We start from the raw sequence: 27506 nt of genomic DNA, 5'->3' as shown, positions 1-27506 counted from the left end.
CTTTCTATGAACAAAACTGGCTAACAACGATCAGCTGGGCTTTGTGACTAGTAGGTTGTACAGCCGTCATGTGGGCGACACTGTTGGGCGAAATCACAGCAAATCCAAATAGAATAGTGTTGCGCGTACACTTATCACGGTAAACCTGAAACTGAACATCTGGACCGGTCACTGCGCTGTATTTAAGACCTCAGTACATTAAGTATCACTGCCAATCTACTCTCATCTTGCAGAGACGCTGGCCGTGGTAGCCACGGACTACGGGAGCTACGCCGTGCTGCACCGGTGCGCGCATGAGCAGCCCCACGCGTCGGTGTGTGCCCCGGATGCGACACACGTCAGCGTCCTTGCGAGGCACGTGCTCGAACGAGACACCTCTCTGGAGATCACGCGCCACTTGGAGAACGTCTGCGTTGCTGTCGCACAGCTGGAACCGCACGAGTTTGACGGTGAGCGGGAGACCCTCCGCTGTGCGTCAAGCGGACAACGTCAAGGGTGCAGTATACGGACGCCCACGAACGGGGCACGCGTCAATAGTCGACAACGGTTGCCGCCAGACTGTCGCCTCACCGCTCCGCCACTCTAACTTCACATCGTGCGTGGTCGCTTGCACAGCCGCGGCCCTCGCCCCCACCGAAGGTGTTAATCTAGCCGCCATACATATGCTATTTACATACCCACTTGCCCCACCCCTTCAACTGGAAAAGCCTCGGTGACAAAAAAAGCAGTCTACATGACCGTAACAATCAAGAACTTTTCACGTTTAATTAATATCTACTTTTGAGGATGGCAGCATCTATAAAAATAGTAATAATTTTAGTACCAGTAAAAATCTTAATATGTAACGCGGGTTCGAGAGAAGCGCGGCATCAGTTTTTAAAAATAGCCTTCTTCAGTTAAAAATATGGATTTTGGGGCACGGTAATACCAGTGTTGGCGGACGTCAGAAAACAAGTGAATTATATTAGCTAGCATGCTGTTCAACAAACTGTAATACTTCAGTTAACTACACTTTTGCTTGCAAGGTTAAAATGAGCGACATACAGCTGGCCATTGGAAATGACCGTAATAGAATGCTTAGATTTCCTAAAACACCATTATCATCAGCGATGTGGCTCCACAAATTTTAGATCTCTCGGTCGTCATTCGAAAACCGCGCGGCTGTGGTGCGCGCAAAGCGACGCCCATCAGCACGCACACGTGACTCTGACCAGCCGCGGTGGCACAGTGGCTTTGGAGTTTTCTGGTTAGCCCAACGACGCGGAATCAAAGCCTGGTCGTGGCAGTCGCATTTCGATGGTGTGCAAAGCGTAAAAACGCCATTTTGTCGTGCGCTGTGAGTGCAAAGCAAATACCCCGAGGTGGTCTAAATTAATCGGGAGCTGTCTTCTACGGCGTTATTCGTAGCCTATGTGTCGATTCAGGACGGTAAATCGAACATACACACAAACCATACACGCCACTCCACAGCTGGATTCCAAGCATCAGAAACTAATAAGGCGGTTGCTAGCGCAGGTACTCTGCAAATGGGCTCACACGCTGCCTCTTCTTCAAAACAGCTGCGCAAAAATTATTTCCAAAGGCAATCTCCAAAACATGATCGACTACCTAGACAGGAAAGCAGTGTGCTGGGGCGAAAATTTAATATGAGCAAATCCAAAGTAGTGTTCAGTAATCTCGGTGGCTCACATTTTATAAGGAGCGAAACATTAGAAGGTAGGGTTATATTAAAACATTTCGACCTGGGACTGTTCTTTGTCACGAATGATCATACAGTGCATGGACGCGTGTTTTTATAGCATGGGACTCGGCACACAGAGGGCTTGAAAAAGAAAAAAATAAAGAAGAAAAGGGGGGAGAGCGTAACACAGCAGACACCTACGCCATGATAGGAAAGCGGTGCCTTTGCTTGTTGGCACGCCCGCGTTGAACATTGGCGATCCCTCTTGCTACGCCAGTGCCCCGCGTAAGTAGCATCTGGACACTTTCTCCGAGAACGCCTTCGCCACATGCGGTTGTATTGGCTCGGACCGGCAGGAAAACTGTTGACAACGGCAGCAAGTGAACATGGTCGGCATCCACTTTCATCGCAGCGTGGGGAGCCGAGGAGGTATTGGAGATGAAGAACGTGCGCGGAGGGTCAACTTGTTCCTCCCTACGTCGATTACAGAACAATACTCACGGAGAAAGTCCATGCCAAGAATAACATCCTTGGAGCAATTCTCCAAGATCACGAATGTGGCAGGACACGTCTCACCGTGAATCTCTACGCGGGCAGTGCACTTGCCAACAGGTTTTACGAGGTGAACTCCCGCGGTGCGTATTGGCGGGCTGTCCCACTGGATGGTAACCTTGCGAAGACGTCCAGAGAAGTTGCCGCTGAAGACCGAGTAATCGGCGCCGGTGCCGACAAGCGCCGTTACGTCACGACCGTCGATGAAAACGTTTACATTGCTAGAGGCCACAGAACAGTCTTCGCTTCCAAGGGTGCCATCGGTCGAGCTAGGACATTCCAACGTAGGCGGAGGTTCTTTACTGAGTGCAACACCGGACACGCCACCTCCAGGCGTCACCGTACTTAGTTTTCTCGAAGTGGCGAAATGCTCTCACGGCGAGATCCGCGAGAAGGGGGTGATGACCGGCGAGGGGGCGGCGACTGGGAAGTGCGAAATGGAGCTGACACTGGCGATGGAGAGCGTCGAAGGTGGTCCTGTATATCGCTTGGCTGTTCACCGTGGCGGGGCGCGGATCAGCCCGGTGGAAACCTCGAAGGCCGAGTTTGCGATACAGGCAGTAGCGGTACATGTGTCCAGGCTCACCGCAGTGGGAACACAGCGGCCTTACGCCTGAAGTCCTCCAGGTGTCGGTTTTCCTGCGGCCCAGCGGCTCCAGGCATGCGTCAGACGGGGGCACGAACTCGTGGCGTCGAGGGCCGGAATCGGCAGCGTTCTGGTACTGACGATGTACGGGAGGTGGACGACGGACGGCGGCGGCGTAGCCCAGAGATAGTTGGTCGGCTGCAGTTACAAGGGGTACGTGTTCGGGCGCCAGCGCGTGTCGCAGTCCGCCTCGAACAGCCGTCGCGATGGAGAGAGATGAAGGCTGGTCAGGAGCTGGGAACAGCCTTTCCAGCTCGCCTCGGACGACGTCGCGGATAATTTCGCGAACAGCGGCGAGGCCAACTCTGCTCTGGCCAGACGAAGCAAGACTTGAGACGACAGGAAGGTCGCTCAGTCGCTGAATGTGACTGGCTCTTGTCATCAACGCGTGCTCGATGTTGGTCGCTTCAGCGACGAATTCGGCTACTGTGTCAGGAGGATTGTGGATGAGGCCTCCAAAGATGCAATTCCGGACACCCCTCATCAGGGCCCACACCTTCTTTTCTTCAGTAGCCAGGGGGTCAGCGCGGGCACTCAGACGCAGTACGTCTTCGACAAAACTTCTCACGCTCTCGGTGGGAGCCTGGATACGACCGTGGAACTGATCTTCAGCATGCTGTCGCCGGCACTGGTTTGCAAATGTGCGAACCAGTTCGCTCTTGCACGTCTCCTATGATGTTAGCAAAGCCTCGTGGTTCCCGAACCAATATTTCGCAGTGGCATCTAAGGAGAACTACAGGTTCTGCAGACATTGGTCGGGTGTCCACCCATTATGTCGAGCTACCCTTTCATAGTGCTGGAGACAGCCGGGCAAGAGTACAAATTCCGGCGCTTGGCCTTGCTGACGTCGGCTAGCCCGAGTCTCTGCTTCTCCCGAGGGCTCCAGGAAAACCCGACCGCCAGGACTTAGTGCCAGGCTCGAATTGCGAGGCGGGTTGCGCTGCATGAGATGCGTTACCCAGCACCAGCACCAAATGTCACGGCTTGGTTGACATAGAGGCCGACGGCCAGGACTTAGTGCCGGGCTCGAATTGCGAGGCGGGTTGCGCTGCATGAGATGCGTTACCCAGCACCTGCACCAAATGTCACGGCTTGGTTGACATAGAGGCCGGCGGCGAGCACAGTTTATAGGAGAAGCACAAAAACAGTCAGGCCCGCCAGCTGCAGCGTCGTCGTCGCACGCGGCGATCACGCTTCGACTTTTTCCTTTATCCTTCGAAAGATAACGATCGGTGTAACCAGTTCCCAGAGTTGTTTTTTTGTGTTTCGTTTATGGCACAAGAGAAACTAAGGCCATCATGAGCCAAGCGCAATGATAATTTGCTTGCACTGCGGGAAAGAACTAAAATGATTTCACATCACACAATTTGTTCAGATGGTGTGGTTCTTTTAAAATGCAACAACACAGCAAATGCTTAAGAGCGCTTTTTCACCCAGGAGTAGCCTAGCGGGCAGCGGGATGTGGTCGTAATAAAATCATGGGAGATGCTTTTTTCTTTGTCTCTGCAGTTTAGTGCACTAACATAAAATCAAGTTTGTGGTGACCACACCTCCGCAGGGGTCCCGTCTAAGTTTCTCTTTGGTGAGGATAAAATTGTATGTAATTTGTGTGTGCCCAATACGAAAATGACATGTAACTTTAATGAAGCGTTTCTTATTTGTACACACCCCGTCAAAAGCATACAGTACAAGAGGTTTGCTTGTGAGGCCTGCAGCATGCCTCGTCATGCATCCTCAGCGACCGTAATCTCTCGAAAGAGGAATGGTATTGCGTCCTACATCTTCACAAGGTTTGGACTGCTTGATGCGCTAGGAAGCAATGCTAAGCAGCTTAGAAGAAAACCCCTTGGGCTGTGTACTTTTGACTGGGCTGTACATCCACTGTCTTAAGATAGGTTTTATGGGCTGTAGCTTATTGTTTACTTGTTTACTACGTGTACGCTCACAATTTCCTCTTTGTTTAAAAACTACTAACTCCCAAAGTAGGGGGGTCAACCTCTAAGATGTATCAAGGAATACGCTAATAAATACAGTGCGTTACGCAACGCCTCTTTGGAAACCAGTTTAGGCTGCTCCTTGCAAAGTGCTGACATCACTCAAATCTGGTGTGACGGGTACTTCCGCATCGGGGCATCCGCACGGCGTACCATACGCAATCTTATTATTTTTTTATAACGTTTACTGCCTCTGCGCATAAGGGGATTTGGGAAGAAAAGAGAAAGAAAAGAGTGGGTGGGTGTTAAATAAAGGGGAAAAGGTGACCAGATCTAATGAAGGTAAGGAGGGAGCGGTGTTGTGGCCCCTGAGTGCAAGCAATATATGAGGACGGGTTGTCTGGCTGGAGACCCGCTACTGCCAGGTGGCGAATTCTGGTTGGCTTCAGCGCCGGGCAAACCCACAAGTGGTGAATGTCAGCCTCAGTGTCTTGCCAGTTGCAGACTGGGCATCCTAGGCGGGGATATAAGTGGCGAAATTGAGGCCACGTCCGAACTACGGCAGGAGTGAGGATTACCCCGACCCAGATCCGCCGGAGCACAACCTCCTCTGCACGGGCAAGACCGCGGGGGAGGGTTATCACACACGGAGGGACGAGAGCACGTGTGCGGCGCCGGAGGTGTTCCTTTCTTGTGAGGAGGAGGGTAGCATCATCCATACTGATTAATTGAGGCGTTGATGTGGGTAGGGTGGGCAAGTGGGTTGCAGAATCTGCAGAGCTTTGTGAATTGAGCAAGTCACGTGGGACCAACTCAATTCGAATAGCTTGCGGGATGCGAGCTGCCCGGCGATGTATATTCTGGTAGATTTCTGGACTGCGGCTGACGCGTCGGAGTAGACGTGTTGCTTGAACGGCGTCAGTGCGGATGATAAGGTGGGCTTTAGGGAGCAAGGTAACTGCGGCTACACACTGTAAAGAAAAATGCACCGCAGTACAGAGAAACCCGCTAATAATGGGTTGCCGGAGGGTTTTCCGCAACATGAGGTACGGACTAAATGTCAGAAACAGAGACTCCGTATGACGACTGTCACATTCTTGGTAACGGAAAGTTACGCCATGCTATGCACGATACCGAAATCGTTTTTTTCACAACGAATGCTTCTGTTTTGTTCGTATTGAAGTTTCCGCAATGTGTATGCATACGTCCTCCGTTCACTGGGAAGTCATTTCTAGAGCGGAAATTATCTGTATTGTAATTATGTACATTCTGTAGTACATCAACATGCGTCTTCGTATAGCTTCTGCCCACAATGTTCACTCTAGATATAACCGTCCAGGTGCCGAAGAAATAAGTATTATGTACAAGGCTTTCCTTCACGCAAAGAGTGGAAAGTGTTTGGGTGAGTACAAGTACATACGTTTTATTTTCATGGGAAACAACACACATTGTACATCTGCAAATTGCTGTCGGATCCATAAAAGCATAAAAAAATCCTCGTTTAGTAGTCACACAACACCAAATATAAATTTCACAAATATATTTCAACCATCCGCTATTGAACGATCGGCTTTCGTAGAAGCTTGCAAAAGCCATTCACTGAGAACCAACCCGTTATAATTTATTGCCCAAAATTCATTTGTCATAACAGTAAAAACCACAGGTCCAGAAAGAAGCAGACAAAATTCGCTTTTCAGGGTGGCACTATGCGCATGAAAGCCTTTACGGTTGTCTATCATTTTGTGCAAATAGAAAGCAGCTCAGGATGGGCGCCAGATAAAATTCAATGCAGGTGCCTTTCTGTACATAGTACTAAAAGCACAACTTATCGAGCAAGGAACATTGGTAACATCTGAAAAAAGGCCGGACGCTTGCCGAATTTATCGTCCATCCAATTTGTTATAGGCAAGACAAGACGAAGCGAAAGTCCCGCACTCAGTTTATATCCAGTTCCCGGGCCGAAAAACGCAGTAACATCGACGAGTTCACTTCGAAGCGAGAGGCTCCACTTCAGAGCGCGCCGCCATGTTGGCTGTCGAGCATCTGCTGCGTGCACTATGGGCTATATGTTTGACGTCACCGTCCGGTTTCTTCGATCCTTATCGCTGCATCCGAACCGCCACTTCCGCTTCTGGCGTTTCAACCAATCAGGTGTGCCCGTTGCGGCAGATTATGACGCTTTTTATTATGACACAAACTTGGAATACAGCCCCAGGAAGCACACTGCCCCCAAACCGCATGTTTGCACTCATAGTTTCCATTATCTCAGCATGTGCAAGAAAATGTACTAATATCTGATGTCAGTGAAAATGCAGTCACACGTAACGAAAGCAGCTCACTAAGGCATTCCAATATCTCTGCAGTGTGCCTCACGAGGAACGGATGCTCAAGTTTCAAAAAAGGGCTCTTTGAAGAAATTTAACCAAAGGTCTTTGCCATGTGAACCTTTTCAAAAAGATGACCCAGAAAGACGAAGTGTCCTCATGTGTCTGATGCAAAAGAAGGATAAAGGCATGAGTCTTTCTGCTTTTTGAACAGCTGTGATACGTTTTTTTACTGGTACTGCTTGGCGCAGCTTCAGTCTCCTTCTTGACATTTTGTGAAATAATTATATATCTGCGAGAGATCTCGCTAGCAAACATTTTGGCACTAATGGAGAAGCAAAAAGACCCATGTCCTAGGCCTTTTTTTGAGACACTAAAGGAAGGCTCGCCTTTTAGGGTCATTGATTACGAAGAGGTCTATGTGGCAACAAACTTTGAGAGAATTTCTGCAAGGGCTCTGTGTTCTGATGCCTAAGAGTTTCTCATGAGGTGCCCTGTAGATATATCACAACACCTCAGTGAGCTGTTACCAGCCCTGTGAGTGCACTGTCACTTGACATCAAGGGTATGTACTTTTCCTCGCCACATGAAGCAATGTTGTATATGTCAAGCGAAAGCATAAAAGATTTTTAAGTTCAATTCCAGATTGCTTGCGGAGGAAAGCACAAGAGTCTGGCCATGCTCGGCTGTTACCTTTGCTTCTTGCTCGATTTCTACAGTGAGTACTACGTAGTGACAGAAGGTGTCTGCATCAACTCATATTTAACGCCTATCCTGTGTGACCTCCATCTTGCATTACATGACAGGCAACTTTATAACACCGTTCATGCAAAGAGTGTCATCAGGGTCGGTGTGTTCTGTAAGTTTTCTGGCCCTGTGGTTTGTGCTGTGTTTTCTACTCCTAAATTATTTACTGCCTTCATTCTCCACTCCATGAAGCCTGAATGTGCTACACTGGGCTGCTCCATGTGTCGTGGAGCAGCCCAGTGGCCATTTTTTTCATACATCGGAGGCACTCAGATCGAAAGCCATGCTTACTATATTCAGCAGACAAGGGTACATGTGAGACACATCATTAATAACCAATTCTCACAGTGGCATCTGGTGCAAGAATATCTAAATACAACTCAATTTTTGCTTAAGTTTTCAGATACACTCCTAGATTAAAAACATAATTTGGCTACATTAGCAGAAGCACAGCACCAAGGTACTCACCAATTGCCTGAAGCACTGTACGCAAGTTCTCGTGCCATCATGAATACAGCACACTGTCCACGTCTTCATAATGCCGTGTCACTCTAGAACTTCGGTAGCAAAATTTTCCTCTAAAAAAGAGTAGTTTTGTTTATGCTGGACTGGTCATTTTTAATTTTAATATATACTATGTACTTCTCAATGTACTGCCCCAGACTAAAAAATACGAATGATCATCACGCTTTGAATTATGTCATATATGATCACCAAAATTGGTGTAATTAATATGTTCTTAGAAATTCTGATTGAAATAAATCTGACAAAATATAATTTCAGAAAATGTGGCACAAGGAAGAAGGACGCTAGCTAGATAACCTGGAAGAATGTTTTTAGTTGCATGCATCGGCACCATTGCACACAAAATGTACAATAAAGTGGGTTTTACCTTTCCGAATGGAATTTCATGCTGCAAACATTTAAGTAAAAAAAATTTCAACCTTCCATTCTGCATAAAGGAAAGAAAATTCCTCTGGTTTTTTCACAAGCCACTGCAAGTACACAATTCAGTGAATCTACTCTACAAGTACATGAATCTATCAGCACGAGACGGGGGACGAGAAAGGAAACAAAACAGACACTGACTCGCAACCGATGTTTATTGATGTGAACAGGGAGTATATAGAACAGCCACACACCACAAACTACACAATTACACATAAGCTACATCACAACATAAGTAAAAGATTGCCCTTAACATTCCTCTCATCTAGACAGTCCAACCCACTGCATGTTAACGCTATGGGCAGCACACTCACACATTCGTCACCGAGTCATGTGTCTAGCCTCGATAATTTTCCGGTTAATCTGCTGTGAACGTAGCGCCAAAATTCGTGTTACCGAAAGGAATGGCTAGCAGCCTTCACATCTCTTGCAATGTGCAGATAAGCTAGAACCCCTACCAATATCCAAATACCTCTTGTGCTCCTTCAGTCTTACATTGATACACATTCTAGTTTCACAAACATAAACCCAACCACATGATAATGGTATCCGACACACCACATACATTTTGCAAGGCACATATATGTTGCCACGTTTCACTCGACACGTGCTTTTCCCTAACGAATTTCACAAAATTATTAACAATTTTACAGATTGTACACAACTTATTAGGGGCCGACAGCACCATTTTTACGTCATGCCTTCTGGTCACAGTTTTCAAATTTTGCAACAATCAATGTATGTACAGTGACATAGTCAGTCTTTCGGCATCTCCCTGGCTGGCCCCTGCCTGATCGTGCCAGTCCCTGCGAAGGGGTTTAAGCTTTTAACATGCTAAAGGGAAGAATGGCGCAGCATCAAGTAATGAGGACAGCAGGATAGCACACCCACGCACAAGTGCCAACCCTGGAGCAGATACAGAATCCAAGAGCGCGTGCTTGACATTCAGCGTTAACAGTCAAGGAAACAAAGAAACACGGATTTGAACGCTGAAAATTGAACGAGCCCGATCCTTGGCTGCCAACGCTGAATGTCAAGTACGCGCTCTTGGATTCTGTATCTGCTCCGAGGATGACACTTGTGCGTGGGTGTGCTCTCCTGTTGTCCTCGTTACTTGATGCTGCACCATTCTTAACTTTAGCATGTCTGACCAACTTGCCAAATCTTATATGCTCAGCATTAACAATTTATCGCACGCTCCTGCAATAGCATGGTTGGGAAATCATGCTTTCATTAGCCTTAAAATCTTCTCTTGGAAACCAGTTGTCACGGTGTAAAAGCATGGCTTTACCAATACCGAGCCTAGACTTGACCACGCAATGCTATCTTTCACTAGCTTGGAATCGTTCGACCAACAGTCAAGTAGCTGCTTAACACTCCTGGGTGAATATCGCTAGCACACATGGCGAGTGCAGAACATCAAGGTTAGGTTCAGAAACCGCAGCTCTTTTTCTTAGGACATTGTCTCCAAGGTAAACTTAAGACAAAGACCTTGTTCCTTAAAAAAGTTCACAATATGTACAGGTCCCACACTATCGCAACCTTTGTAAAAGACCAGAAAATCATAGACGTAGCGTAAGATTTCTCCCCAGCCCATGCAATTTATTGGCAATCATTCAATCCACCCTGCTTAAGAGAATATTGCTTAGCACAGGGGAAACCTTCGAATCGATACATTTAGCAGAGTTTTGAACATATGCCGTACAGCCATACTCCACAAACATGCTCTTCACTTCAAATTAAAGGAGGCAAGTGCCAAAAAAGACTTATGTTACACACCCGTTTCTTAACACAAGCTCATCGTTGTGCTCCGATATACACATTTATAAGCGTTTCACAAGATCTTCATACGGGATAGAATAAAATAGTTCTACATCGACACTAATCACAAGACAATCCGCTGGATTGTCATTCTTAAGATACTCAACCACATTGTGAATTGAGTACAAGATATGGATCTTCAAGATGCGAAGTAGACAGATGCTATTGCAAATAACCAGAGATAATTTTCATGAATTTTTTTCTGAAATTTATCTGAAGGGCATGTTATTGAATAGCATTTATTTGAAGAGCATGTTTGTAGAGTAGCGCAGTGCGGTATGTGTTCTGAAGTCTCGAATATGTAGTGGTTCGAAGGTTGGCCTTGTGCTAAGCGATATTTTCTTGAGTAGGGTGGATATAATAATTGTCCAGAATGTGCATGGGCTGGGGGAAAATCTTTTGCTATGTCGATGATTTTCTCGTCTTTTATAAAGGTTGTGATAGTTCTGGACCTGTACATCTTCTCAAGTTGTTTAAGGAGGAAGGCCTTTACCTCATGTTTACCTTGGAGCAAATGTCCCAAGAAAAAGAGCTGTGGTTTCTGGCCTTTACCTTGATGTTCTGCCCACTTCATGTGCGCTGACGAGTGTTAAGCTGCTACCTGGCTATATGTCGACCATTCCAAGCTAGTGAAAGATAGCATTGCACTTTCTAGCGCGGGCTCAGAATTTATGAAATTTTGCTTTCACAGCATGACGACTAGTTTCCGAGAGCAGATTTTAAGATTAACGAACGCAGGATTTCCCAACCTTGTTACTGCAAGATCATATGAAAAATTCTTAAAGAAGCTGAGACACTTTCGCGGTGACCGGCACAATCAGGCTGGGGCCAGCCAGCGAGATGCCAAAAGACCAGTTGTGTTACCGCATGTACATAGGTTGTCTAAAATATGTAAAATTTTAAGAATAATTCTGTGAATGTGGCTCGAGAAAAGTACACGTGTAGAGTGAAATGTATATGTACCTTGTAAAATGAATGTGGTATCAGATATTATCTTGTTTTCTGGTTTACGTAGGTGCAACTGGAAGGTGTATGAATGTAAGACTACAGGAACACAAGAGGGTAGGGGCTTGGCTAGGTGGTTGGGGTAACTCTGCTGCACACTGCACGTTATGTGAAGGCTGCTATCCTTTCCTTTTGGCAACACGGATTTTGGCGGTAAATTCAGAGAGATTAATGGGAGATTATAGAGGCTAGACACATCTCATGACTCCGTGACGAATGTGTGAGTGTGTTGTCTATCGTGTTAGCACGCAATGAGTTGGACTATCTCGATCAGGGAAATGTTGAGGGTGATTTTTGACTCATGTTGTCCTGTATGCTTATCTGTAACTGCATGGTTTCTGGTGTTGCTTGGCTTTTTGTATATTCCCTGTTCACGCCAATAAACTTTAGTCGCGAGTCAGCGTCTGTCTTCTCTCCTTTCTGGTCCCTGTCTTTCGGGCTGGTGGATTCACCGCGATGGCTCACCTCTGCAGAAATCTAAGGCATGACATTTTCCTCTTCCCACTCGTGGTTCAGCGCATAATGCGGCAAAGGCTTTTCAGTTCCAAGGAAAGTTCATGGCTGCATTTAACACTGCCTCCTGCTTACATGTCACAGAGCAGCAATCATTGTAGTTTCTACCTGTGACACAAAGAGCAAAGTTTTAGTTTGAATGGACTAAACTAGGAAAGAAGCACAATATATCTATAGCCAAATAACTGAACTGAAAGAAATAGAGGGTAGTGTAATAGTGAACACATTGATATATTGCAAGCAAGATATATGCATGATATATTGTAATATCCAACACTGCTACCATTGCCTTTGCCAACTACTTCATAAATAACAATAAATGCAGTATCACAAAAATACTGATAACATACTATTAGTGCTATAGTAGCAGTGCAGGTTCCATGAACAAAAAAGGGCCCAGTGCTGACTGTCGTTCCCACAGCAGCCTTTTGACCAATGGCCGGTGTAAAGGAACGGGGAGGAATGACTGAAAAGAGAAAGAGCCAAGGGTAAGGAAGATGGTATAGAAGGGCTTAGGATATCATAGGCAAATAAGGTTGTTTAGACAGTGAACACAAAATAAACATTACCACACAAGTAAAGACATACAAAACCAACCATATATATCATTGTGCAGAGTGGCAAACTTGATGCCATTTAGCCCAAGATATGTTTTCAATAAAGTGATTATATATATATATATATATATATATATATATATATATATATATATATATATATATATATATATATTAATAGCATAACTGAGCGAGTGAAACCAAAACAGGAATGAACAAGAAATTTGTTAATACTCTGGCAGATATTAAAAGAAGAAAATGTATATGGCCAGGACATACAATGCAGAGAATGAATCCCCAATGGTATCTTAGGGCAACAGAATGAATTTGATAGATTTTAATGGCACAAGGGCATCTGTGGCCAAAGAGTGCCCTAACACAAGTTAATTTCGTCTACTCAAGGTGAGATCAGAGACCCATTTCCCAAGCATTTCATTCCAGATAAGCTGAGCCCCACGCCAGGCAGCAGCTTGTGCATCATATCGCAAAAAAATAAATTTCACTGGAAGGAAAATATAGCAGGAGATAGCTGATTATAAGCTGACTAGATAAGATTAGGAGATATCTGATAGTGTGGCATGCAGCTGGTGCAAGACACAGATAATTAAACTGGAAGATGCTTTTGTCCTAAGGTGAATGTAAACTAAGCGATGAGGATAATGAAATTCGCTACACTAGAGCTGTTAAGAATCAGCTCTAGTTCCATGCTTCAAGGTAATGCAAGTTTGCTCAGTGAAAAAAAATTATAAGTTCACCCAAGAATTGGTGGTATCTTGGTTGAATCAGGCTGCAGGTGCAGATGAATTAAGCCAGTCCTACACTGACAGCTCTTTATAAATATTTTAAAACTGTTTTTCATTGCACAAACAATAATACCCAGTTTGTGTTGGTCATGTGGTTATGTTACTGCGGCTCTCCTAAAAATTCTAGGCAGGGCCAAAATACAAGATGTCTCATCTTAGTTTCTATAGCAACAATGATGAACTTAAACACATGCAGATTATTCAAGTAGAAGTTTTATTCTTAATGGCGTGCCCTACAAATTTTAAAATATAATGAAAAGCAATAGAGTGGAGTGCTTGTGCCACAAAAACTAAACCTCAGCAACAAAGAGAACACAAGATAAGGTAACAAAATATTGCCCAAAATTTGAATTTTTGACACAACAAATATGAAAAGAAAACCTCTCCACAACTAGAACAAAACTGCGTGATACCGAGCACACATTTGAAAATTGTTTCATCCAAATCCCCAGTCTGGTGCTCCAGCATTCGTGAGCCAGCATGTCATGGAATGTACCATAGTTCTAGTAGCTGTAAAGAGTATACAGGTGATCCGGCGTTTTGATATGTGAACAGTAACCCTCAATGACCACCAGGCTGAATACTTTCAAGAGGCTGTTCTAGTAACAAGACTGCAGTGAAGCACTTAGCAAGTTATGCTGGCGTAATAATGCAAACCGTTAATCTGAGAGTTCGCTACCACGCAACTCTGTAGTAACTCCTAAAGCATTGAAATCGAATGCAAAAAAGGACTGCCTATTATATAAACAAAAGTCAAGAGGCTGCAATGCAATGCCGCGACGGAAGTGCTGCAATACATCAATGGCGATACAATGTACACTTTAAGTAACACAATGAAACATGATCTTTTATATATAAATATCAGAATTTAAATATCTGTTTTCCTTGCTCTCTTGCAAAACTAAGTTTAGATCGTGAAAGCGCTCAAAAAGACAATGATACACAGATTTCCACACATTGCGCTTACTTCCAGTGTCTTTTTGAGCACATCCACTATCTAAACATGGTAACCAAACTAGTCTAAACGCTGTCGTTATTCCAAAATTAAGCCTTTCACAAAGTGGGAGCCCCTTTTCCCATACAAGGTGCATCATAACTAATCCAACACTTTTTTCATAATATGTTTTCTCTAAGAAGAAACACTGCTTGATAATTTTGCAATAATACTTGTCTTTTCGATTCTACGAATGTATCATGCAAGTGTTCAATGAAATGACCATATGCCCATCTTGATCATTGCTCAAAATCACGGTATAATGCACCATGAAGGGCAGGCTCTGCTTGATTTTTGTTTTCCTAACAATGCATGTACGTGCAACCCTTCTGCTGGCTTGTATGCAGCAGGTTTGTCTAGCTAGGCGAACTGTGGTTTTGCTATAAAGATGAAATGGTACTTTGGAAGTGAATGGCTTTCCAAAATGCATTTAACATACATACCGGGGCTTCAACAGCACCTGGTGTAAACAACATCACTAGGGGGACCGCAGGAGTGGCCTAGTGGTCCGAGCATCTGCCTCGCAAGCGGGAGGTGCGGAGTTCGATCCCCAGTGCCACCAGATAACCAACGGTGATACAATGGGTAGTTTCAATGGCCAGGTTAAAACTTGAAATAACAATGCTGCAATTTATCCAAAAAATGGTTTGTGTGCTCTCTCTTACATGGCATCAGTTAAACCTATCATAGTGTTGGTAGTACACAAAATGCATGTGCGGAACATATACATGCACTGTTTTTGTTCATATCTCACCTGCTATGTGCTGTTATGGCATGTTATGTGCTGGGAAAGCAACATGAAGTGAGCAATGTTGTGTTGCAGCCTTTCTTCTGGTGGAATTTGAATCATGTGAAGCGCAGCTGAAAGAATTTGTTTCATACATAAGTATATTTCATGCAACACAACAAAAAGTGCACAGCCCCATCATGAGTTGTGGTTTAAACAAACAGCGAGCATTTTACTACTCTATTTAACATATGATGCAAGTCAGTGATGCGGGAGGCACAAAACTAGATATTGTGAGGTAACAAGAGCTAATATGAACAGTCATGCCTTTAAAAGATATTGTAAATATACATTTTCTTGAATGAACTAAAGTTATCCTTAGAAGCATTCAGAGGAAGACAATTTTGATAAATGCCTTTTGCCAGAATAGGCCTTTTATGAACCAGTTGCAAATGAAAAGAATCTAACATTAAGACCATGCTATGCATGCTCTACCGCCAAAGTAGTTGCATACAAGCAGTATACTATGCCCCTAGTTTTATGGTGGGCCTGTACTGCACAATTTTCACGCAAGGTAGTGGAAAGTATGTTCCATGAAACAGACCTCTGCTTGCTGAAACTGGCAAATAAATACTGGGTTTTTAAGACGGGAAAGAAGTTACAATGTTCCTTCTGCAGGTTTTTAACTTCAGGCTAGTTATTTAATAAATATAAATCCCTGACCTGCAATGATTGAAGTTTTTAGCAAATAACATTTCCATTGGAACAGTGGAAACGCTCTTTTATTTGAGGAACGAATTTTCAAAAGCCTGCGTTTTATGGTGGCTGTAAAGTAGCCCTGATAAAGAGAAACCAGTCACGACACACAACCAAGCCCCCGTAGCACATTTTCAACTATGCCCTCATGATGTAGCTTTAAAGTAAGTGTTAAGCAATACAAATACAAATCCGTTGATTTCCTTCATGATTTATCACTGGTGTACATATACAAAGATAACCGTACGAGATGTGGAGTGCATGGTAGAGAGAGAGTAGGCAGATGGTTTCTTGACACTCACAAAGCGAACAAGGGAACGAAAAATCTCAGGATGCTTGCCAACATTTTGACAAGACAACTTGTTTTCGTCTGGGGTCAACATATAGAGAGGAAACTTAGAATCTCTCAAGTACAGGGTTGTCCACTCTTAGTGCGAACACGCGAGCACATGGCTGTGCTCTTTGGGCCACTGCGTCTGACATTGCCGCACATGAAGTGTAACAGATGACACGAAGCACCACATCCAGGTGCATCTCCTCCTGCGCCATTTTGCAGCGATGAGTGGCTGCGCCGGACGCAGTGGACCTCTAAAGAGTGCGGCCATGCGCTCACATGTTGGCACTAAAAGTGGACAGCTCTGTACATTCCGGAATTGGCGTAATTATTTGAAAAGGCCTTGCACATGGTCAGAGGTTTCCCAACCCATGATTTCCCCCTTCTTTCCTGCTTTCTTTAACTTATCGTTATACTTTAACCTTACGCCCTGCACCTCCTGACGTCACTTCTCGGAACCTTGGCTGCCACACTGCTCCCCCTCCTTCCTTTTTGCCTTTTCTCCGAACCTGCCCTCATTTTCTCTTTTTCCTTCAAATTATTTTGCCCCCCCCCTCTCCCCTGGTATTTTATTCTGCCATGCTGCTTAATTCCTTTATCCTAGTCTTTCAGGAAAAGGCAGGCAGCCATACCAAGCCACCTGTCGCGGATGGACATAAAGCCTTTCAAGCCCAATATCCACGCTCCATACCCGGAGATTCCTTTCTACTGAATTGGCCTTTTCTTTTCACAGTTTTGCAGGTCAACCGGTTAATGTTCTTTAGCAGCTATCATGCCTGGTCAAGGTTCACGCTCCCCATCGTAACGCCCTTCCCATATCGCACCCTCGTCCCACACAACCGGCCTTTCTCGTCGAAGTGAAAACCTTATTTAAACCCCACCAATGATGAACGCTTTGCCAGACAAAGACAAGTCCTCTTGTCGAACCGTCGGCAAGCACCCTGAGGCTTTTCCCTCCCTTATTCAGTTTGTGTGATACCAGGGACAGGTGTTCAAGCAGCCATACCACACAAATGCCCCTGTCACACGGGCACCGCAAAGGCCTTTGAGAATCAGGTCCTTATATCCAAAGGCGTACGGAGTGCTGCTACACGGTACAAATGTTGCGCCTTTGCCGCTAAGGGCCTTGGAGACGAAGGCGCTCAACCGAGACCCCCGGAGCCCAAAGGCGCGGCCTTCGAGAACCTGTGATCGCAGTATCATCCAAAGTCAAAAAGTAAAAGCAATAAAAAATAGATACAGCTAATAATGTTTGAAAACATTTTTTTAAATACGAAAGGTGTGTCGGGCTTTGGTTTCTGTACGGGTGTTTATGTTTTATGTTCAAATTTCAAGACAGTGAAAGTGTTGCGGCAACAAACACCGAGCGCCCTTGGTGGCCAAGGCAATACACGTACAAAACCTGCTCCTGCTGATGAGAGTAGCTGTTGCAGTACTTTTAACGAAGGAATCAGAATAAAAAAATAGTCAAAGCTCAACGAATGAACAGAATACACCACTTTAATTTTAAAACACTCACTTCAGCCACCTCGAGTATAGCAGCGGGTGCTAAGCCTGAACGACGTTTTCCTTTTGGCTGCACCATGTAGCTGCATCGCTGCTTCTTTAAGCTTTCGCTCCTTTGATGAAAAATGGTGCCTTTGCTGGAAAGGCCTTCGAGGATTGCCGTGTGACCAGGGTATAAAGCACATTTTTTAGTGACACGAAAGACTCACCGCCTTTAGTTCTGACCGCTTTCTGAATCATGCTTTGGTGGCTTAGCATATCAAAATACTGGACATGACAAAAACATCTAATTAGTGATGGCTATTATTTGCTATAGGTGAAATTATAACATTCTCCTAAAATAATGAAAAGAAACCACCAGCACTGACATCAATGTACAACTTGGCTGTAACATACTGACATGACAATCTAGTTAAACGTAAATTCCCTTTTCGCACTTCAAACCTGCATGCATTATTTCTAGAAACTGCGAGAACAGAAGCTCATAGATAGTGCCAAAGAAAAGAGTGCATAATAGTACCACTTATGAGGTGTTTATCGGCAATTACAATGAGCAGGGCTATGTAAATGGCAATCCAGAGTTATGTGTCTTACGAGCGCATGCACTTGAGAGGTGATAGCAGCTGTGGACGCAGCTGTCCATCGCAGTATTGAGTCTTTCGAGATAACACATGGGGTAAGGTATTCCCTGTTTTGCTGCCGAAGGCAAAATCGTCAGCGAGTGGAGTTGCCTTGCTGTTCACTGTAAATATCTACTGCTCAAAGTAAGAGAAACTAGGGTATAAAAATACAGCATATCATATTATGCTTTGGCCAAATGCAGTGAGAATTAAATAGACGTGAGACTTGTCTTATGATGTTTGCACTCTTTACTTTGCACCAGAGGAAAGTAAATTTGTGTACAGTTGACCTACTGCTTGCCACTGTCCTAGAAGAAATGAATCCAGGTCTCGGAAAGTCTACCGAGAGAATACTGATGCTGCATGTGCATTTCTCTGAACTTTTCTAAAATATGCAGAAGTAACCAATTTTTTACTACCTAATTACATACTGTAATCTTTGCAAGGAATAAGAGGTTAACGGACTGGGAAAAAAAGTCAGGAATGGTACCTTTGGTACTGGGCACTTGGACAAACAAATGACCCACTGGGCGTCCCCAGGAGCTCTGCTACCAGGCACCCCTAGCAACAGTAGTCAATTATCCAGATCCAAAGGAGCCATGCGAATGATTGCTGGAAAGTCAAGTTTAAGGACAGCAGATGCATGAACACAAAACAGTTTTCCAACTTTGTTTCAGTGTGATAAATGGTTTCAAATCTCTAGACTATATCTGGTAGTACACAAATTATCAGAAGACCATCTCCCGCTCAGAATCATCTCAAAACACATTTTACACGCAGTACCAGCATGGACAGTTCGTGGTAAATGAATCCGAAAGTGTACGCTGATCGACCAATGTTACTTGAAATAGAGACAGAAAGCGCATGCACGTTGTACTGATGTTATCGTTAACATAACATGCGACGAGAGGCAGGGTTACAATGCAAACAAAAAACCGCTTTCAAAATTTGAGAACAAAAGGCTCACCTTCTCACAAGTTCGCCAAACCGGAGACGCTGCCGAGTGGCTGCCGCCAAAGTAACTCGCAATGCACATAAACAATAATAATGCAGTGCCGCTGACTTTCCTTGAGCAATTTCAGTCGATTAAACTTCCAACTGTTCGCACCGACTACCTCTGCTAGTATGTCTACAAGTTAGCGGCGCAGCCACGCCATTTGCAATTTACAGAGCTGCACGGGAAATTCATAGCGCCATTCGCGTATTCGCGCTCAAGCTCACGTCGCTGATGTCGCAAAGGCGCACAACGGCAAAAACATATAAGATGTATTTAATTTTACGGTAGCTTTTTAGCTGACAACCTGAATCGTTTGATATATTTTTTTGATATATTTGATATAGTTTTTTCTTTTCGTTGCATGAACATCATTAACATCAGCGGCAGCGCAGCTTGGTCATGCCTAGCCATGGCGAAGTCGAAGCGCTAGCCGAGCCCGCAGTCGGAAACATGTGCGCAGTTAGCGCAGTGTGGAGTTGAATGAACAGGCGCTTTGGAATGGGTTTTTGTTCTTCCGTGTTCGCTGCATGTGTCCTGCGCGTTGTGTGTCTTTAATATGTGTGTGGCCCGAACGCTGCATTGGAGTGTACATACAACAGCTTGCTGTATTGTGCGACATCGGTGCGTAGTAAAACGATCATGCAGAATGTGCGTTAGAATGCCCTGCACCTCTTTAGTGCCCTGCACCTCTTTAGTGCCCTGCACTAAAGAGGAGACTTGATGCCGACGGAAAAGCTGCTCTCCCTCGTGGGACTGCAATAATCTGGCGAGTAACGTCGACGCGCGTTTCGGTGGGTGATTCCGTTTCCACGCCAAAAAATTCAGCACTAGCCAACAGCAATGATGAACTGCTGCTCCATCATGATGCTGCATCACGATGTTTGTGATAAGCTTGTTGATGTGTGATGTGTGATGTTTGTGATAAGCTTGTTGGATGTGAACGTGGCCATGAATGGTATTCGCCGAGCAGCGGCCCTCAGGGCGTGGCACCAGTGGATACCTGAAGACGATTACTGTTTTCCCGCGCCCTGGCGCCTCGCATTCAACCGAATGCTTTGGCGTTAATTATTTATATCTGAATTTCACACGTAGTTGGATTCGCAAATATTACAGCCGTATCGTACAAACGTACCGTCGGAAGAGCACCCTTTTTAATTTTTTTTGAGGGACGGGTTGGGGGAATTACTGTCTGCTCAAATTTAATGTCACTAATATTTTGAGCTTATTTTCTAAACATGTGCCGTGGTGGCACTTTAAGAAATGCATTTATTGGGCAGAAGTTTATTTGATGTTGTGTTGGCACAAGGGTAATGATTGTCATTGTACTGTGGTGCCATGTTCAAACAAAACACATCACTGTACACTCTCCTTGCAGAATGTCTAATGAGGTAATAAATTACTGAGCAGCGAGTATGCACTGTGGTAAATGCGAGCAACGTTGCTGAATTACTTCACACTTGTCATGTTCTGTTGTCGTTAGTGATTACGTATGCCGTGGTGTCTGCTGCTTTCCAGTGTAGGAGCGAGAGGCATGTCGAGCTGCACTTAGCAGCTTTTTTCCTTCCACTCTCTACTGGCCAACATGGTAAAATAAACTCAACATAATGTGTGATTGCTCAGACCTAGATTAGACTACCATTTCACTTATTTACTCTCAGGGCCGATTGGCATCGAAGAGAGGAGTGATTGACTAACATAAATACATATGTAGGCAGATTAATTAAAATGATTATACACAGCAGACTTGAAGGCATCGGATGCAGTGGTGGACACGACGAAGGCAGAGAAGATGTGACAGCTGGAAATGTAGAAAAGTGGAGATCTGCGTGAGTTTGTACGCGACTTGAGGTGAACACTAGCAAAAGATTAAGAAGGTGCAGAGGACTCAGGCCCGAGTTAAAACTGTAGTTTAACAGAGGAAAGCACCTCCCAGCAAGCCAAAATGTGCACATGCCAGCAGTTATGTGAACACAGAACACAGAAAATGAAACTCCTTTTTGGACAGAAGGAAAGCTAAGGCACATTGCTTATTGTGATGTTGCTTAAAAAGTTGGTGTCTAGTTGTTCCCCTTCATATCTGGTCCTTCCACACCCAGCAACTGAAATGCCATCAAAAAGGAGCATCTCCTATCACTCTTATTACATGGGAGGTACACATCGCCAGATGTCAGAGGCTTGGTGCCTCATCTTGCAGACTAGCTAGTTTGGCAGATTTAAACTTTACCGCATGTAAGAGGCATGCGGTAGAATTGTAGGGGGAGTATTTCATAAGTGTTACAGCATATTGTACAATGCTGGCATGTTTCATTATTTACATCGCAGTAATATGCTAGCACAGGCTAGAAAGTTTGTAAGTGAAAAGAAAAAAACAATGTTCATGCCATATCTTAGCCACATTCTTGGTATTGTATAAAAAGTGCAAATAAAGAATTCCTCATTTTTTGTCAGCTTTTTCTTTCTGCGCTTGATCTTTTGCAAGTTAGCAAGGTTCTACAGCCTTCAGTGCCTATCGGCTGACCCCCTTGTTTGTCAAAGCTGCCGAGTACACAATGGGTCGTGTCAGTGCAAGCTAAATAAACGATGGATAGAAAATTCGTGCTTTCAGAGTATTTCCAGAAAAAACTACTATTATTTCCAACTCAAGATGGGGGAACAGCATCGATGGTGCACATCCTCCTTGTCAGTGCAGCAATTATGGCTGCTTGCTGCTTTTTGGCGGCGTTTCATTTATCTGCAGGAAGAGCAGGCACGAATGGGCGGCACTAGGTACCTACTAAATTTAACATTGCAATGAGCAATATGTTGTTGTGTCAGTGCTTTTGTTATCCATGAAGGAGTTGGTGTTTTTGATTAATTGTTGTGTAGCAAAGATGTAACTGCTACATTGACTACATTCAGAGATTTGTTTGCCCATGCTTTTTGTTTTCTCAGGGTTTCGTTTCCTTATCAAACGGCAGGTGGAAATTCGGCTTTCAACTTGTGCACTTTCATAATGTTTGGGATGTACTTTCAGCTGTTGTTCAATTTCACTTTGGAGAAGTTGTCCAACCATTGTCTGTGTCTAAATGTTTTCTAACAGTTGACCTCATTACGCAGCATTTCTCACAGAAAGCAAATGTTGCAGTAACATTTTTATTAAATGTTACTCTATCATGTGGCTAGCAACGTAGCGAAAACATTTTTTCATCAAGTCAGCTTTTAAAATATAGCAAATTAAGGACTTTGTTATTTAACGTTGCTCACAATTTGTTCCAATCACTCAACCTTGAAACAACGTAATGCGTTATCACCCTTCCTCGGCTTTTCATTGTGTTAATCGCATTAGACGTGCTCACGGTCGTTCGCCATGCTAGTTTGCGGACATTGTTGGCTAAGAGTAAACCAGACAAATAAAAAATGGGACGTCATGTGACGCCTACAATCCGCGGACCAACCGTTCATCGTGTAAAATTGGCGTCACATCATAAGCATCTTTTGTTTTTTGTGCCTTTAAGAAAGTTATTAGTGCGTTTGGTGCAACAAATAGTCGATGGGGTCAACCGTCCTGTCGTGTTAAGTTTTGATCCCTAAAATTGTATGTTTAGTATTTTTCCCTGCGACGACTACGGAGGAACACGGACGTTTCCTTCAATACTGGACTGAATATACGGTCATTCCCTACGTTTCATTGAAAGCAGAAGTGGTTCCGTTTTTAAAACGTACATAGTGTACGTTATAGGTACGGAAGTTTTTACAGTTCAGAGCGAAGCGCGTCTTGAATAGGAACCAGCTCAGCACAGAAGGAAGAAAGGGGTTCCGCGAATCAAAACCTGGCCGTCTTGTTAAGCGCAGGCTGGCAGGGACAGTAAAAAGCAGTTGTTGCTACACAGCCCTGGGTACTGGAATCAACATGTATAATAACTGAGCCGCGGGGTAGGTGAGTATCTTTTTCCGCAATTCGCTCGCGAAGAGACGATGCCGCTTAAGGTGTGGTTTGGTGACGTGTATCGGTAGGTTTGTTATCGCTCAGCTGCCCAAAGTCCTATGGAGGAAGAACTGACAGTGGCAGCGACAGTATGGTGTGTGAAGAAGCAAAGGTTCGGAGTACTCGCGGTGAATGCAAGCTTAAGGTTACGGGCATCAAGGCGCTGCTGCACAAGCTCGTCAAGTGTATTTAACTGAGCATTTTCTTGAACTGCCATGATCGGAGTGATGTGTGGAAGGCAAGTGATAGCTCTCATAGCCTCTCGATTGACGGCGTCCAGACAATCCCACTGAGCCCTAGTTAAGTGTTGGAGCTGTGCCTGGTAAGTGTTGGAGCTGTGCCTGGTTGCAGGCTTACGGAATTCGTGGAAACTGCTTAACGCTTCTGAAATCTTACCCGCATGAAAGGCAACAGTGCGTACATATAACGAGTAACATGTCGTCATTATTCCCCATTTCATGTGGTGTTCCACAAGGGAGCGTATTAGGTCCTCTTCTATTTAAATGTGAACGATATAGTAAACATAAATAATACAGTTCAGTTCATTATGTATTCCGACGACAGCGCAATGATGATCTCTGGTTTCAATATTCAGCATATGATACTAAAACGTAATCAGATGCTTGAACAGTTGTCTGCTTGGTCAAAGCAAAATCGAATAAAGATCAAACCATCTCAGACAAAACCTGTTATGCTGCATTCTAAAAATAAACCAGTTTTAGCGAGTGAAGTTATAATGTTAGAAGGTCAGGTAGTCGATATTGTCCATCATCATAAAATTCTCGGAGTTCATTTTTCTTCAACATCAGGCTTCAACACATAAGTAACCTTTCCATAAAACTTTCCCCCATCGCTGGAGTAGTATCATGCTGTCGTAGGTTGCTTCCATTATGAGTCAAGCTTCAATTATATAATGCCCTCTTTAACTCTCACTTAACATAATGTTTTTTAGTTTGGAGCACAGCCACGAGATCTATATTTAAGCAAGCTTGCTGTTATTGAGAAGAAGATTGTCCGTTGCATCGCAAATATTGCACCTATGTCATCTTGTGAAGAATCCTTTTCCTCCATTGATATTATTCCCCTAGATAATCGATACGACTTCCGTTTATTACAGGCAGCCTGCTACTCCTCCCCACAAATAAAAAGCACTATAGCTTTGTTGGCGTCTTTAAAGGAACGCATTACAAATTCAAACATAAACACAAGAAACAAAGACAGATGGGCAATCCCGCGTTTTTGCACTATCTACAAACATCAATCCTTGACCCGTAACTTTCCTGTTGCGCTCAACAAAACTATTCTATTCATGAATACAGTGTAAAGCAGCTGCATTCCTATTTTGCTAATATATGATTTCTACTGCTATTTTTGTTCTTTTAGTGATATTTGATATTGAATGGAATATTGATGTTATTACTCTTTTGTTGTTTTGCTTTGTGTGAGATCTCTTTTTTGTGATATGTATCATGTATGCTAAAGGCTGTGTGTATGCTATAGAAATAGTATAGATCAGTTTCATTTGTGAACTTTTTGGGTGAATTTTTATCTTTTTTTTTGTAAACACACGCTACTGCCATGTATTGGGTCTCCTGGGCCTAGTCAAGCTCATAGCTTTAAGCTTAGGAGACCTTTCCAATTTGTGGAAAAAATAAAATATGTATGTATGTATGTTAAGGAGGCGCGGTTGCAAAACCGCTTTCACCAAATGTCGTGCGACATGGGATTGAGCACCGCCGGTTTTGGGAGCAATACGTGTGATTAGGCCCAAAGTGTGCAACGCGTGCTTTTTAGCCTTGCGGTCCAGAAGAAGGGTCCAGCGGTAGCAGCGCTTTGTTTATCTTTTTTCCCTTTCACGCTTGATTGTTGCTACAAGCACACATATTTATGCAGCAAGGGCAGCAGGTCAAGCACGCTGGCCGATTTCTAGAACCGCAGTAATGCCTACGCATGAAAACGGCCCCCTAAAGTAGTCCATGACGCGTGCGAACCAAGCGATATGGTCTGAATCGCCGCTAGTCCTGCGAGCGTAAGCCTAATGGCGTCTCTAGGGCCAGTGCCATCCGGTGGGGTGCCTTGGAGGCAGATCTCCCCGCCCATTTTATGCCGGTATAGATGATGACCTCTAACTTTACGCCCAGCTTGAATTTTGAGCTCAACTATACAGCAGATAAGTCAAGAAAATAACCAGTGAAAAACCTCCACCCTTCTAAGCTTCGCACCCGCTGCGGTCTACACACCCCCGCGGCCTCGCATAGGGACTTCTTCGAGTGAGCTTTTATCAAAGCGTAAACTCGTTATATTCGCGCAAAACTCTATCTGTCAAATAGCGCGTACCGGTCATGAAGTGCACGTTTAGTACTTAGTATATGTCGCCCCACGTCGGCACTATCAAGACATAACTCGAACATAAAGCTGCTGGAAGGGAAGTTAAAAAACGGGGAAGCCGGTCATCATTTACAAAGTGACGGTGAGAGAGTGTTGAAGAAAGTGACGTGAGGGTGAAGGCGATAAAGAGAGGAAGTTTTACGAAATAAGGATGAGGGCGACAGCGCGTCAATGTTGACAAAGGTGAGAGGGACACAGGAAAGGCAAACACGAAGGCATTTGTCTAGAGCTGGTCAATCCACTAGCTGAAAGGGTGCCGTTTTATGCTTTTGTTTTTATCAGGACGCTTTCCTCTTGCAATGAAATGATGGAATAGAAGGGACACATGGGGAAGCATTCACGGGCCTTGGCTGTTTTGTCCTTCTGCTAACCGCTGCTTATGCGGCATTTGTTTCTCTTTTTTTTTCCTGTGTAGAAGCATGCACTCTACCGTCAGATGAAGATCCCACCTTGGCCGAAATACCACCAGGTAGGTGAGCGAAGACCTGAAAAAAAAATAGTATGAGAGGTGTGTTCAGCGGAGTAAATTGGAGAGATCACACGTTTAACCCTGAAAACATTGAAAGCATTTGCGCCCAGAGTCATGGAAAGGTAAAATAGAACTAGGTGAATTCGTAAATTCAGGGCAGGTCAGCAGTCATTACGGCGTCTGACGGAGGTACTATAGGTCAAATGCGCCCCGCGACGCAGGCAGACACCAGCACACAACTTTCGCCTGCTCGACGACAGTCATAGGCTTTTGAGCAGGCCTATGACTATCGTCGAGCAGGCGAAAGTTGTGTGCTGGTGTCTGCCTGCGTCGCGGGGCGCATTTGACCTATAGTACCTCCGTCAGACGCCGTAATGACTGCTGACCTGAATACCACACCACATGTGGCAGCTAGTCCTTCCTTCCAGCGGTGGCAATGCGCTGAGACGCTTTTTCGGGTCAGAGCTCCTTTTTTTGCTTGAAAAAAGCCTGACAAACCGTCTTCGGCAAAAGTAAGCAGGGTATGCCGCCAGAGTGGAGGAAGCGGGTTCAGTGTTGGGCTGCGGTCGCCGGCTGCAAGGATAGCCTGGGTGACGCACACCTTTGCACTCGCCCTCCGGCCCTGATTGATGAAAACATTTGGGTCGTACGCTTTCACTCTAGCTTTCACCCTGCACTCTAGAGCGAAGGCGCCGGGCACAGAAAAATAGTTCGCTGATCTGTTCGCTGATCTCAGCCCAGCGTCATGATTCTCGCATGCGGTGTTTGCTTTACCAGAAAACATTATTGCGCGTTTAATTCCAGAACGTCACTGCTGTCGCCGAAACGAATGGACAAGGAAGCGCTTTAGGGAACATGGGCAACGGCTTTCCATATTTCCAGGCGTATTTTCTCCGCGACGCCTTCTGCTTCGTTCTGCCCCTTTTAGCGCTCGAGTATAGGCAAATGAAGGAAGCTTTTTAATCTTTTCAAACGAGATTTCCACTTTCCTTTCATTTGTGGCTGCATCTTTCCATCCCTTGGTTTCGCACTGCATAAATATGTGCGATGTAACCGGATATATTTTTTATTGCCTTCTGGGTAAACTTGTTGTTTCAGAAACTAGCTATACGGAAAAAAGGCTCACTGTCAGCATGGGGGCTTAATGATTATTTCATCCGGCTGATGAGCGCACGGACGCAGGATCGAACCCCAGCCGCGGCGGCAGCATTTCGATGAAG

General features: G+C 44.7%; 1 protein-coding gene across 13 annotated transcripts in view; it reads left to right on the top strand.

Moving 5' to 3' along the window:
- Positions 1–27506, top strand: part of LOC144115886 (papilin-like) — a 321379-nt gene that overhangs the window by 181293 nt on the left and 112580 nt on the right. For 11 of the 13 annotated variants that reach the window (XM_077650504.1, XM_077650505.1, XM_077650499.1 and 8 more), the window contains exons 5-6: positions 234–449; positions 26233–26286. In XM_077650504.1, the coding sequence (XP_077506630.1) occupies positions 234–449; positions 26233–26286 (270 nt within the window). The remainder of the gene's footprint in view (positions 1–233; positions 450–26232; positions 26287–27506) is intronic. The other 2 variants (XM_077650507.1, XM_077650503.1) reach the window with 1 other exon arrangement.

This window comes from Amblyomma americanum, chromosome 1 (genome assembly GCF_052857255.1).
Source record: "Amblyomma americanum isolate KBUSLIRL-KWMA chromosome 1, ASM5285725v1, whole genome shotgun sequence".
Lineage (NCBI taxonomy): Eukaryota > Metazoa > Arthropoda > Arachnida > Ixodida > Ixodidae > Amblyomma > Amblyomma americanum.
This window is presented reverse-complemented; position numbering and strand designations above follow the sequence as displayed.